Source organism: Xiphophorus couchianus, chromosome 7 (genome assembly GCF_001444195.1).
Source record: "Xiphophorus couchianus chromosome 7, X_couchianus-1.0, whole genome shotgun sequence".
NCBI lineage: Eukaryota > Metazoa > Chordata > Actinopteri > Cyprinodontiformes > Poeciliidae > Xiphophorus > Xiphophorus couchianus.
In genome coordinates, this window is record NC_040234.1 from 6512463 (window position 1) to 6525052 (window position 12590).

The 12590-nt window shown below is 39.4% G+C and overlaps 2 protein-coding genes across 3 annotated transcripts in view; both read right to left on the reverse strand.

The window, feature by feature from the left end:
• The window catches only part of mphosph8 (M-phase phosphoprotein 8), a 35949-nt gene that overhangs the window by 23086 nt on the left and 273 nt on the right, over nucleotides 1-12590 (reverse strand). Inside the window, exon 2 of the mRNA XM_028022374.1 lies at nucleotides 2775-2780. The gene's annotated coding sequence lies outside the window, so the exon portion shown is untranslated. The remainder of the gene's footprint in view (nucleotides 1-2774; nucleotides 2781-12590) is intronic.
• Nucleotides 178-12146, reverse strand: ttf2 (transcription termination factor, RNA polymerase II). Of its 2 annotated transcripts, none has more exons than XM_028022383.1 (23): nucleotides 12041-12146; nucleotides 11738-11843; nucleotides 11128-11214; nucleotides 10944-11013; nucleotides 10015-10833; nucleotides 8797-8917; nucleotides 8342-8530; nucleotides 8089-8243; nucleotides 7835-7916; nucleotides 7436-7561; nucleotides 7145-7295; nucleotides 6069-6174; nucleotides 5604-5788; nucleotides 4722-4875; nucleotides 4518-4609; nucleotides 3539-3624; nucleotides 3311-3444; nucleotides 3008-3187; nucleotides 2759-2817; nucleotides 1497-1650; nucleotides 1284-1366; nucleotides 923-997; nucleotides 178-693 (listed from the first exon to the last, which is right to left on the reverse strand). In XM_028022383.1, the coding sequence occupies exons 1-23, from the start codon at nucleotides 12066-12068 to the stop codon at nucleotides 549-551; spliced, it is 3387 nt and encodes a 1128-aa protein (XP_027878184.1). In that variant the 5' UTR covers nucleotides 12069-12146; the 3' UTR covers nucleotides 178-548. The 2 variants fall into 2 exon arrangements, with proteins under 2 accessions (XP_027878184.1, XP_027878183.1); XM_028022382.1 differs by having other exon boundaries at nucleotides 8089-8246.

Genomic DNA, 12590 nt, shown 5'->3' on the forward strand with positions numbered 1-12590 from the left:
CGGCCTTCTCGAAGTTGACAGTATTATACATTGCCCTGTATTTCAAAGTATTGTGAAAGAAAACGTAACTATTAAGTTTATACAGCAAGCTTTTAGTTTACATAATTTGTTCTGGTTCTTCTGCTTGAAGAAGAGTGATGCGTTTTATTAGGGTGGACTTCGTTTTAAATCTACCAATTTGTTTGAAATAAAGTGAATTTATTCAAAAATTATCACTTGTATTCACAGTAAATGACAAACTTTACACTTTAGTGCATTAATAAAAACAAAGTCCTACAATTTAGAATGCACACTGAGATGGGTATAGCAGCATTACTGTAAAAAAAGCTTTGACATTTTTATAATAGCCTATGCAATCTGTAATGGTTAAAAACATAAATCAAAATGTGAAGCATTATCTGTAGGGAGGACAATGGAGCAACCTTTCATTTAACAAATACCTTATGTGGCTTTTTCAAGATTTTCCAGAAGGTTTGCATCATTACACACAGAAAAAGGAAAACAGAAATTAACATTTAAAAAGGATAACCTCAAGACTTTCGTCATTTCTAAACACCAAAAATGATTTTGAGATCGGCCAATGAGAGTTTAGAGACTGTGCTTCCTGTTCCTGAAAGCACATTCTGGGCCAGCTCTTTCTTCTTCGTCTGCAGCGTTGCAATCTTGTCCTCTACGGTTCCTTCACACACAAACCTGCAGCCATACAGTGTAAAAAGTACATTTGTACATATAAACGAACCCAAGAAAGACAAATACGGGTACATCTCATTGTTACACTTTTCATTAAGTCCACATTTATGTAGTAAAAACTATATTTTTAATGGTCTGATGTAATATTCTAATCTGAAATGTCATGTTATCATTAGCTGAAAGCAGAAAGTAAAGCCTGTCAAAAAAAAAAAAGATTTTACGGTTTTGCTACCTGTGAATGGTGACGTCTTTACGTTGTCCTACTCTATAGATTCGGTCACAGGCCTGATCCTCCAAGGCTGGATTCCTGTCAGAATTTAAAGGAATGACATTTCTGTGTTAATATTTCTATACTAAATAGGGTAAATAGTGCTGCAGTGACTGTACAGAACAACAACTGAATTATTTTTCTGAGATCTGGATAAATGATTCTGAAGGTAGTTGATTTTTTTTTTTTTAATCTTTTATCTTGTAAAACGTGCAAAAGTATCAATACATGCTCAATAGCAGGTGTGAAAGCTCTAAGTTCAATCGTATGAAAAGCATAAACAAAACAAAGACGTATGGTTTTTGTTTTAGTGCTGTGACCTCACCAGTGCATGTCAATGAGGAAGAGATGATTCCCTCCAATAAGGTTGAGTCCAACCCCACCAGCACAAAGAGAAACCAGCATAACCTTTTAGAAAAGCAAACAACAACTTCTTACACGTTTATGTTAAAGGCAGCAAAGCGTTCCCTTGCGACATTCTCCAGATAAAAACTAAATCATTTAGCTTTAAGAATCATCACATTTAGCTAAGGTGTACCTGAGGTCCTCTAGGGTTCGTGTTGAACTCCTCCACCAGGTCCATGCGCCGTTTGGGGTTCACGGTGCCGTCGATGACCCCGTAAGTCAAGCCCATCCGCCGCAGATGAACTGCTATGATGTTGAGCATGCTGGTCCACTGAGACACGATCACGCTGCAAAGAAACACATGCGGCACATATATCATAAAAGTCATTTTAATACGTTTTGTGTTGGTGTTGGAAAGTAAAAATAAGAAACAAGTGTAATCAGTGAAGGTAGTAAAATAATACATAAGCAGATTTGTCATCTGATGAAACAGTTAAAAATACCTCAATATAGTGGAACAAAGTTAAAGCAGACTGTTGCAATGAGCAATTATTCAACTATGCTAAATCGTAGGTTAAATTAAAATGAGCTCAGTTGTCTCCATTCTGACGGTTCATATTTTCTGAAGGGCAATTTTGTTTACAGAGACTTAATAATCCATTTTATTGGTGGTTTCGGTTGAGTGTGTGTAAATTATTTTTCGCTGTTGTGTCTTATTTTGGATATTTCAAAAATATATCTTCCAGTGTAAAGTATTCTTTAAAAAATGTAAAGTTTATTGGTCTTTAGGAGGGCAGACTTGCATTATTATGCCAATATTAACATATTACTTGAAAATGGTCTCAAGACAACTATATTATAACTTATCGCAATAATTACTGCAAATGGCAATTTTTTTTTCTTTAACGAGACAGGCCTGCTGCCCAGATCCAATTTTGATATTAAAATTCGCTAAAAACAAGCATCGGATTACGTCGGGCTGCATTTAAAACGATAAAGGCACTCCGCTCCAGCATTCCACTCCAGCACTTCTATCCAGCAGTGGTTGTATACTGCATGAAGACCAATTGCTTATTAATAAATGATTGAGTTGCTCTCTAACCTGTTCGTTATTGACCACTGTTCTCTGAGTAATATCACCTGACTACGCCTTTTCTAACATTAACACATTACAAAATAAGTAATAAAAGTATGTACGATTTGTGCCAATATCATATCGGGTCAATATCAGTATCGGCCAATGCTCAAAGCTGCAATATCGGTATCATACTGATAAAGTTGTATTGGGACAACCCTAATTTTGATTTGTTGGCGACATTAATAGAAGTAGAAGCAATAAACAGAAAAGTTTAATTTCAGACACACTTTGGAAGCAACATTTCTTTACTTTACCTTATAAAATCCTAATTATTCACAGCTTCAGTTACTTTTTTTATATCGGTAGTGGGTTGTTACCTTTTCTGATCGTCACTCTTCTCTTTTATCGCCATGAGCTCAGATGTGATCGCAGAAATCTAAATATACACAGGAAAGAAGTACCAACAAATTCAAAAATCAACATAACCTTTTCCACTCATAATATGCATCACCACTGGTATAATAGGAACAAATCTTTGTCTCATCATCGCCAATTTAAGAAGCACTTTGTAAAGTTGGTGCGCCACATTTTTGATCCAAGAGTCTAAATATAAACCAGTCACTCACTTTGGTGCTTTCACTGGTCTCCTCAAACAGCTGTGAGGGAAAGCGGGTGCCGTTCAGGGCCACGGTGTCTTTGGGGTCAGGGCCCGATGGCGACGGGGTCGAAGAGAGCGACAGAGCGTTCAGCTGCTCCTCCAGCGACAGTACGATCCCGTCACCCTGCAGCTCAGACGAGTCCAACGTCTGCGCAGGCAAGTAGAAAAGAATGATCGCGCATGCATGGAGATTGGATTTCTTTGGTTTTGTTTAAGTCAAAGTTGGATGAGTTCTTTAAAAGCTAAAAAAACCCCCAAAAATCTAAAGTACCTTTTTAAGAAGAGAGATGTGGCAGCAGCATTGTCTGAGGCGCAGCAGCAGAGAGAGGATGTGAACGGTGCTGGATGCCTGGCGAGAGCCCGACCTGGCAGGGTCAGCCTGGGACACACCGAACTCTTGGGCCACTGGAGCGAGAAAAGCACTGTTTTTAGTTCCTACTTTTACATTTACAGAACTGGGGTTGTTTTTTTTTTTATATGCTTTCACCATCTATCTAACCTTTATCAAACGGATTGACGCTGGACGTGTTTCCCTTGTCCAAATCCTTCTCTTCATGTCTCTTCAGATAGTTCTGCAGAGTAGACCTAAGGGGAAAAACATACATTTTTTTTTACCTTTTCCTACTCACAAGAAAGACATCAATACTTCCCAATACAGTGTGATCATTTTTTTTATTGAAATTTTTTTTTCCTGCCAACTGGAATCCAAAATCATCTCTACAATTCTGCAATCAGATAACTAAACTTCAGTCATTGAAGCTATGAATCAATAAATGCCGTCTCACCTAATTTCTTTACAACAGAAAAAAATAAAAGACACAAAAAAAGGACAAAAGCATAAAAAGTAAAAAATAGATATCTAAAGTTCCAAGTCTGGGCAAGGAAAAGTACTTGCAGTTTCTCTTTCTTAATTTTCTGAGCATGGCAAACTTGGCATGCTGAAAACAATCGTTTCTCTTAGCATTAGGGCCGAACGCTGTAAGGAAAACATTTAATTGCTTTGCGATTGTTAAATATTGGGACTTTCAGACAAAGTTGAAATAAAAAAAATAACATTTTATTAGGGTTTAATTATTAGCAAGATAGGATTTGATTTATATTTTACAAAATCTCCATCTCAGTGGTGCACCCAAGAGGGGGGTTTAGGGGGACCATGGCTCCCTCTAGATAAAGGCTGGCCACCCCACAGAATCTTGCTCATGTCACAGAAAGGCATACCGAGTCATCTTCTTTAGTGAAGAAAACCCAACAAATCAATAAATTAATACAAAATAAATAAAATTATAGAAATATATGTATTTTAGCTAGCGTTGTGTAGCCACCCCATCCATTTTATTTTTCTGGGGGCGCCACTGCTCCGTCTGTTTTGATAGCATAAAAAAGCAAAACTTCACTATATTTTATTAAAAACTCCACCCTTATGTGTTCTCAATAACACATGAACGGAAACCTAATTTTATCACTTGTTGGTATCTTACCTGGACTGAGCGAACACCACATCGTACACAGCCTGCTCGTCCTCAGAGAGTTTGAGCTGATGCACTTCGCAGGTCCGCTTCGGAAGAGACACCTGAAACATCCAACGTTCTCGTTAGCCTCTCTTCTGCAGTAAGGATGAACTCCTTGTTTACATTTGATGGTTAAGGATGACGGTGGGAGTGTGTGTCTGTGGCTCTCTCTACCAGCGGTTTTCCCATGGAGTCCAGCTGATCTTTGGTGCGTCGCAGCAGCAGAGTTTTCGTCAGGATGTTGAGTCTCTCCCTGCCCCTGCTGGAGCCGTTGTCCACCTGAGTTTTCCACAGCTTGTACTCGTCGAATGGAGAACAACGCAAGAATCTTAAGATACAATCGGTCAGTTAGCGGAACAATTCATTTCACTCGGGTCTATGTTCGTATGCTAATTTTTTAAAAAAATAAACAAATAAGATTTGGCTCTGCTGGGTGTGAAATGACTCCTTCCTCACTTTCAAAATGACAGTTTAGTTGAATTTAACTAGGAATGCACAGTATTTGAGTTTTGGTCGATATCCGATATACTAAAACTCATTTGGCCAATAACCGATACCAGTACCAATATTTTATTCCTATACATAATTACTGAAACTATACGGCTTTCTCTACTGTGGAATTAAAATACTGCATTATCTTTGTCCATTTAGCCTGCTACCAAATGCAGATGCTAAAAAGGAGGCTGAAAAAATTATGTAACAACTTCAACTTACATTATGTTTAATGTCAAATTTATTCATAACATTTACTCTCTAAAACAATGACAACAATCAAACTGTGCAAATTTGACGTGCTGTACTGCAGGCATTATTGTCACTGGTTTGTCATATAAAAACAATTTCTACATCAGTGAGTTATTTTGACGGAAAGGCTGATGTTCGATATGAAATTTTACAGATAATATTGCCCGATACCAATACCACGCCGATAATATCGTGCATCCCTAAATTTAACCATACATTATGTTGCTTAGCAGTAAACACAAATCTGTCAGACTTGTTTATTCCAGCTCTGGGACAGGACAGTAGTTGAACCGACAACCAGATGGGACCTACTTCAGCAGAGAGTACATGTCCAGCAGGTTGTTCTGGATGGGGGTCCCGGTGACAGCCCAGCGGGCGCGGGCTCTCAGCTGGCAGACGGCCATGGAGGTCTGCACTTTGGGGTTTTTAATGTTGTGGGCTTCGTCCAGAATCACACGAGCCCAGGTCACTCGCAGCAGAGGGCCTGAACGTGACGGCTGCAGATATACAATATATGAGCTGAAGGTAATTTGCTTTAGCTTCTTCTTTCCTTTGCATATCATCACCTTCCTAAAATAAGTCTTTTTTTTTTCTTTTGCCAAAGCGGAGGGGGAATCCCTTTCGGCATAAAACAGTACCTTATCTTATTTTAGGAAGGTGACAATATGATAATCTCAACATAATGTAACGTGATCACCGAATTGTGGATCAGATTTTTGTTTTTACTATTATTTACACATAAAACCTGACGTTTTAGATTTGACTTGCTGTATTTACCACATGATCGGGATCTTTGCCGGGATTATAAGCATCTTCCTTTTCGACAGGAATCTCCTTAGAGACCAAACTATATGTGGTCACGACCACGTCGTAATCTGCCAGTCTGGAAGAGAGACACAATTAGGGCTGAAACGATTAATCCGATTAATCGTGATGGATCGATTATCGAAATAATCCTCAACAAATATAGTGATCTACTAACTACTCTGACTCAAAAAAGGCGATTTGCCAAAAGAACATCAGTCCAAAGCTTTACAAAAATATATTAATTTTGAACTTGTGGGGGAAAAAAAAAGATGCCTGTAAATATGTTAAATATTAATATAACTCCTATTAAGCCCCTTTCGCTGTCCAATTATTAATCAGTCAATTCAAAACATAAACAGATCAGTCCTACACTGTATTGATGTTAAGTCAAGCAGAAAGAGCTGAGTTTTTCCAAGTTGATGTATTTTTTTTAGCTGGAGATGCATCCTTTGCTACAAATAATCAAACGTTCACTAAAGGAATACTGTGTTATTGCATTTTAGGCAATAAAAATGTTTTTGTTTTCTTATTTAAAGAGGGAATTTAATTATTAATTTGCATCTTTCAAGGCATTTCTGATATTGTATGAAAATGATTTATTGAAAAATCTGCAGAATGTGCCAATTTTCTTTATCCGATTAAAATGAGATAATCCTAAAAAAGGATGATCATGGCATAAAATTAATCAATTAATTGCCACAATAAATAATAGAGTAATCAATTACTAAAATAATTGTTTATTGCAGTCCCAGATACAAAACAATCTTCGACATTAGTTGCTTGTGCTTTAAATAATCGTATGTAAAATCTGTCTTCTTTTCATTGCGCCTGCTAACACAAATGTGTCTCAAAGAATTAGCAAAGCAAATAAGTGTTTGTTTTCTTTGATGTATACAATCGTGGCGTTTTTCATGGCTCAGGAAGGTTGATATATATTTGGCTGCAGAAAAGATTCTAATGGGTCCTAGCCATTTTTAGAAAGGCAGATCAAAAAGATAAAGCAAAGGAAAGTCACTGGTGTGTTTAACAGGAGTGCTGGTTCTTACGCTCTGGCGCTTCTCTCCCGGCTGGAACCGTGGTACAGATACACCGACATCCTGCCCGTCTTGACATGCCGCTCAATCTCCTTCTTCCAGTGGTGAATCAGGGAGGCGGGACAGATGACCAGAGTGCCTTTAGAAGACACAATGCTGGAATCTGGACAGCGAAACAAGAAATAACACAAACCAAATAAACGACGTGTCATCTAATTATGAACGGTTTAGAAATGATTACAGTCACCCAGCTGGATTAAAAAAAAAAAACCAAAGGATTGACTGATAACAAATAAGGATCACCGCTTTTAGAGATCCAGGAGTTCAGCTTCTTCTCTTCTTTCTTTTCTCCTTCTTTTTTGGCCTCCATCTTTTTTCTCAGCATGAGAGCGATCATGGTCAGTGTTTTGCCCAAGCCCATGTCGTCAGCTGTAGCCACGCAAAAGGCAAAAATAATAATGATAAAAGGTTAGGGATAAATGCTTTGTTGTATAAACATGGAAAATATGAGACTCCTGTCAATGCACGTTTTCTCTCTTTCACCTGCGTTTAACATTAAAAATCAGAATCACTAAGTATTGGGAAACATTTGATATCGGCCAGTAAAAAACCCCCTGATTCGTCTTTAGTTTGTGCCCATTTTAAAATCTGTAAAGGTTTTAAAGTGTTGCTAAAAGTGATACACAGATGAATAAAAGTTACCCAGAATTCCTCCACATGGATTCTGAGCTTCCCTCCAGAGCAGCCAGGCTAAAGCTCTCCTCTGATGGGCCAGGAGTGGCACCTGACCGGCCAAACAAAGAAACTCAACGTTACTGACACAGAACACTCTTAAAGTAAAGGAGAGCAGCACAAACTCTCTATTATTGATAATTACAGCTTTAAAGAGTTTAAAATGAAGCAAAACACCAGATTTTGCGGTTGACTTGGCAGAAAAGAGAGAAGGAGAGGGGAACCTTGATGCCTCTGGGGTCTGAAGCTTCGTCCTCGGGATCCGGACACGACTCCAGAGATTTGTGAAGATGGTCGATGGCCTCGCAGGTGGCGTTCTTCACCTCCAGCAGGCGCTCATTCGTCATCCTGCCGCCATAATAAGGGTGCATTTGGAGATCTGCTGGAAAAAAAGAAGAAGAAGAAGAAGAAGAAAAGTACTAATCAAATTAAAAAAAATACACAACACTCCCCCACAAGATTCTAAGTATGGCTCACCTCCAAAGGTTTGAGCGTTTCCCTGGCTCAGTTGAGTCCCCACAGAGCTGCCGGAAGCTTGGTGCCGGACCGGCCCTGGTACTGGAGCGGAAGAGAGCAGGACGGTTCCGCCCGGCCTGCTGAATGGATTGACAACGGGCCGAGCGGAGCCGGCAGCAGAGCCGCCGCTCCCGGACTCCTCCGCGGGTTCTGGAAGAGGTTTGAACGTCACGTTAGCAGTGAGACGACAAAAACAGCTACTTTAATCCAACAGATTTTAGATTTACCCTTTGAAAATATTGTTTTGTAACCATATGGCTGGATAGAGATTTAAAAAAGGAGTGGCAAAAGCTAATGAGGTGGATTGCCAACAACTGACGGCATGATTCCCTCTACACCTGCGGCTATTGAGAGAGCCGCAGGTGCAGATTTGTAATGCTGTGTTTGGAAGGGGGAGGGGCGGAGTTATAACTCACCGGGCTGAGTAGCAGCAGCGAGGCTTAGAGACTCCAGAGCGTCCTCCAGCTGTTTAACCTGCAACCTCAGCCTCTCTCCTTTATCTGGCAGAGCCGCCACGTTCACCGAAGACAGCGTGGCCTGCTCAGGCGAACACATAAACACACAAATGTGGGGCAAACACTTGAAAAGCAGAAAATTACTGAATAATATACGACTATGTTTTCCTGTTCAACTTTATTTTCATAGCTTGTGCATTTTAAATACCTTTATGACGGTAAAAAACCAAATATAGCGCAGAAGAAACCTGAATATTCTAGAAAAACCTTCCACATGCAGATACAACAACCTAACTTGTTTTATTTCTAAAAAAAGAATCAAGACGGTCATCAAGTAAATGTATCTTAGCGCAATATTTGCCAATATAGCACAAACAAATACTTTTTGGTATCAAATAATACATAATTGATAACAACTCATAATTACTGATATTTCTTTTCTGGACGGCTGTCATGGAAAATTGCCAATTAGATGAATGTGTTTGGTGTCAAAGCATATTTTGAACCATAGAAATCACATACATTTTCTAGAACTTGTGTTTCCTTTCTCTGCTGGACATTTTTCAAAATGGCCGCCATGGTTGTAATGGAGAATGTATGTTTGCACTAAAACCAGCAGTAGCTATTGAAAAAGTTAGGTTCACTAACCACTAGTTCGCTGAACAAGAACTTTAGCTACACTTACGCCAAACACGTTTTAAAAATCTGCTAACACTAACCAGTATGGCGGCTCTCACTCAGTCTGTGTCACACATCTCTTTCTCTCCTTCCAGTTAACAACTGGTGCGAGACTCGCTAACGGCAAAGCCCTCAGTTTCTGATATTACAACTTTGAAGTTGTATGAATGGGATGACCATAGTAGTGAAACATATAAAACATATAAAGTGACATAAAGTTCATCCAAGTCATAAAAATAGGTAGCATTTCATGGCAATAACTTGTTTAAAAAGCTAAAAATGGCAGCCATCTTGAAAAATTGTCATCATCCTGAAATTCAAGTGGCCAATATGAAAACCATACCGCCTGAGAGAGGAGCACGCTCGTTTTATCCACGCTTGAGAGATTTTTTTTTTTTTTTTTTTAACAGTGCAATGCTGCACTAATCCTTTACAATATCAAATAAATTAATTGTTAACGTCAACGCTTGCATCAAACTGCAGCAGAGTGGAACCACCAACCTTCTTCTGTTGAAGCTGGGCACTGAGCAGACAGTGCATCCCCTTTGGGTCGCCCACCTGGGCGGCCGACTGAAACCCTGGAAAGCTGGTGATCGTCTTTTGGACCGTAGAAGAAGCAGGGGGAGTTTGGCGAGCCGCCGGTTTCACTGAAACCAAAACTACATCGTCGTCATCCTCCTCTTCTTGGTGGGTCTTGGTCTTAACAGCCGCTGAAGCGGCACAATCGGCTCCTCTGGACGACTGGCTGCTTCTGCCGGGGACAGATTCAGCAACGCTCTTCTCCGCTGTGGGCTCATTCTGACTCAAGGAAGAGGTTTGACTATTGGTTGCTTCCTGTGGTATATTTTTGAGTAGGTCGGGGCACATTTGACTGATTTTCTCAATGTCTCGAGTGGAAATGGTTTTTTCTGACTCTCCCTCCTCTGCAGAACTTTTCCCAGCCTTGTCTTGCGTCCTAACTGCTGTTCTATCAACGCCATCAGCTTTGGACTTGCTTTCCTCGCTTGAAATCCTCTTCTTTACCTTCATTCCTGCTGGGAGCAGCTTACCTTGATATGTTTCAGGTGCGCTCGACTTTCTTTCCTCTGCGCCTAGGGCCTCCGTATTTTCCTTCTGAGAGCGTTGTCTTCCTTCTGCGTTATGACTTGCTCTCCCAGTTTTCTTCTCCCCTTCTTTCTCTTCACACCCACCGCTCTGCATGCGTCTCCGCTCCGAAGATTTGTCCGTCTTGTCGGGAGCTTTAAAGGGATTTCTGACACGTGGGAGGCAGGATGGCTGCAGCTGGGAGTCAGTTAGAGGGGTTCTCCTTTCTTTTTCTTGCTGCAATTATTTATAAAATGTAGACTTAAATGAATATGACTGCAACAATATTAAATGTTTATGCATTCTAGGAGTTTTGGGGAAGTGAATGTCGACAAAGTTAGCCTTACAGCAGTCCAGGGCACGTTTCCACACCATCTCTGACCTTCTCTTTTCCCGACAGCACATCTGTAGTAGAGTCTGGGACAAATGAGGAACAGGTGTAACGTTCATAATGTTAATTTAAAGAAATAGGAAACATAATAATCAATAACTAATTGTTATTTTTCTAACTCAATCCTTCCGCATCCTCACCGGTGGCTCTGCTGCTGTTGACTGTAGCTGAGCGCCTGCAGCTCCACCACTGACTCTTCGTGATGCAGACAGTGGGAAGGAGCGATACTGGAGCAGTTTAAACATGACAATATTGAAATGTTTAAATCTCAGTGGAAACTTTTTTACAAAACTGAATGAAGGCTGAAATGGGCTTTAAAAAGCACAACATTACAACAGATAATACAAAAAAAAAAAAAATACAATCATGGACAGCTTACTCTTTTCCAACGTTAAGGTTTTACATAGCATGACATCGTGAAGAGGTTTTTTTTTTTTTTGTAGTTTAAGCTATTAAATAAATGATCTCGTTAAGGCGGAAGACCGGGCAGGGAGTGACAATCATGAAGAGACAGGAGGAAACGAACAAAGGGGAAGGGAACTCCAAGGAGACTTGAAAAGGTTTTGATAAGCCAGGCCTATTTGTAATTAAAACAAATGTCATTAAAAAAAGAAAGAGTATACTTTATTTTTATAGTATCTGTACTGTTATTTTTAACGAATTGTTAACATTTCTAGCACAGAGTAAGAACACGTTTAAGACTTTAAACTGCTGGACATTCAAGAGCTCGCTGATGATCTGCTGACATACCTGGCCTGCTGGGTGAAATCACAGCCCTGCTTGTCAATGCAAATATAGAAGCTCTTGCCTTTATTTGGTCCCTCTTTCACACCGGTTTTTAGCATACACACACTACCTGCGAGGGGACACAGAGGAAGTGTTATTTAGAAAATCTTATAACCGAGATTCTCCGTTCTCATTACCGAGAACGGAGAATAACCCACCAGAATGTATGGCAACCACACATACAACAGAATCCGCCGGTACTAAAACATAAAATACGTTTTTGTTGCATGACAACTTATTACAAATATCTTATTAGTAATAGCTTACCGTGTGAATCACATTTAACTATTTCCATTGTGTCTGAAATCCTTTACTTAACTACGTAGAGTGACAACGTCTCGGTAGCTTGGTATTTTTGGATTGACCAATCACAGCACTCAAATTTCACTTCCGGATTGTAAATTTAGATATAAAAGCTCACATGCGAGTTTGACAAGTACTTTGTGTTTTATTAACTACTAAAATGCCTGAAATATTTTAATTCCTGATGTGCATTTAAGGAAATAAACACACATGTGTAAGTGTAACCGTGGATTAAATAATATCTGTACAAAAGCCATTATTTTGAAATGTGTAAATGTGGACCGTTGATTAAACCGGATACATAAACCTTGTTAAGCTTCCAGGAAAACATATTTCATAAAATTTCTGTTGTTAAAGTGTTGCAAAAATAACACAACATACTGGAAAATGTTTTATGTATATATTTTATTATTATTATTTAAAAAGGATTAAAACCTGCCCAAACGCTTTTTTTTTATTTTACAAAAGACACTTGAACTACATTACCCATAATGCACCAACAGCCGTCCGCTCT

What these genes read in the sequence shown, in the direction of transcription:
- ttf2 (XM_028022382.1), bottom strand. Translation starts at nt 12,068, where the DNA reads ATGGAAATAGTTAAATGTGATTCACACG. An exon ending in GATTTCACCCAGCAGGCCAG is followed by an intron (nt 11,215 to 11,737) that starts GTATGTCAGCAG and finishes AAACTGCTCCAG; the next exon opens with TATCGCTCCTTCCCACTGTC. An exon ending in CGGGAGAGAAGCGCCAGAGC is followed by an intron (nt 6,175 to 7,144) that starts GTAAGAACCAGC and finishes TCTCTCTTCCAG; the next exon opens with ACTGGCAGATTACGACGTGG.